We start from the raw sequence: 1,389 nt of genomic DNA on the forward strand, positions 1-1,389 counted from the left end.
CCCCCCCAGTACGGGTATTGTTCCGGGGATCTGAATTTGGGTTCTGGTGCTTCTGCAAAAAGCTCTCACTGAATCTTCTCCCCAGCCCCAAGCCAACTTTTTCCATGGAGGTAAAGAGTTACTTAAGGATCTGGGCTGCACTCCTGAGTTCCTGTAACCAACTCTACAAGTGCCCTGAGTGGCACTGTCCTGTCAGGGCACTTCCNAAGAAGCATGTAGCCAGTTTGTGCGCTTCCCAGACAGAGAGAGGCAAAAGGAGAAAGGCTGTCCTGCATGGACTCTGTTCACTTTGATATGAGGCAGAGTCTAACTGCTGTGGAGTTTTCCAGGAATGTGATTAGATGAAGAGAGCATTGATAACCAAAGAGCAAGCAAGTCATCATGTGACCTTGGGAGGCATTATGGAGAGATTTGATAGAAAAAAGGTCTGCAAGCCTCAGGGTACATGAAAACCCAGTGCAGTGCTTAAAAGCAACAGGCTGTGGGGGAGGCTCAGTGGCAAAGGCCGGACGCTGGCCCAGGCTCTGCATAGGTACTAGCAGCACATTTCATTTCATTATGTTTGTGCTTTTGCCCCTGTTTTCTAAGGCCCCAGGGACTCCCAGGCTTCTGTGCCTTCACTTTCCTCCATCTGGCATCGGGGATGGGCATACCTCTTCTCCAGCAGNGAGAATGAGGGCCTGAAACACAGAGTTCCTTCCTGCACTCAGTGCTGCTCTGCAGGAGATTGTTGGTAACTGTGTTTTAAACTCCTTTCTGCAGCAGGAAGAAGCTCTTTATCATGTATGGCAAGTGGACAGAGTGCTTGTGGGGCATTGATCCTGCTTCATATGAGTCCTTTAAGAAGCAAGAGAAGAGAGGTGACCATGCCAGGAAGGCCAAGATGGTGAGTGTCAGCTGCAGTGACCCTGCACAAGGTGGCCACGCCCTCCAGGAGCACTGTGCTTCTCTTCAAGAGGTGTATGTAGTGGGTGGGCTATGTCCAGACCAAACTGTCTTCTCTCTAGGTTCTGCTATCTGTTCAGAGGTGTTTGACTTTATTCTGTTTATGTTGTAGCTGCTGGAAACTTCCAGGGNAATGCAAGCCCTTCCACGTAGCCCTTTGTAATACAGCTCTCACTTTGCCTGAGTTAGCCGAGGCTTACTTAAGAAGTCAAGAGCATCTCATTTCTGTTTTTCCAGTTCTTGAGTTCTCAGTAATATATTCAGCAGTCAGGAAGTACTGGCAAAGCCTTTCCTCTAAGAATTTCAGAATACTGATGACTGTAAGTTATTCTTAAGCAGAATTAGAATTAAAAGTGATAGTTCAAAAGAGGTATCTTACTTTCTAGATTAAAAAAAATCAGGATGTTCTAAAGCAGACATGTTAAATGTTCAGTATTTATTTAA

General features: G+C 46.5%; 1 protein-coding gene across 1 annotated transcript in view; it reads left to right on the forward strand.

Annotated features, from left to right (window-relative positions):
• Positions 1 to 1,389, forward strand: part of Osbpl2 (oxysterol binding protein like 2) — a 43,485-nt gene that overhangs the window by 33,557 nt on the left and 8,539 nt on the right. Inside the window, 1 exon segment of the mRNA XM_021179936.2 lies at positions 763 to 886. Coding sequence (XP_021035595.1) covers positions 763 to 886 — 124 coding nt within the window.

The sequence above is a fragment of the Mus caroli genome, chromosome 2, assembly GCF_900094665.2.
Source record: "Mus caroli chromosome 2, CAROLI_EIJ_v1.1, whole genome shotgun sequence".
NCBI lineage: Eukaryota > Metazoa > Chordata > Mammalia > Rodentia > Muridae > Mus > Mus caroli.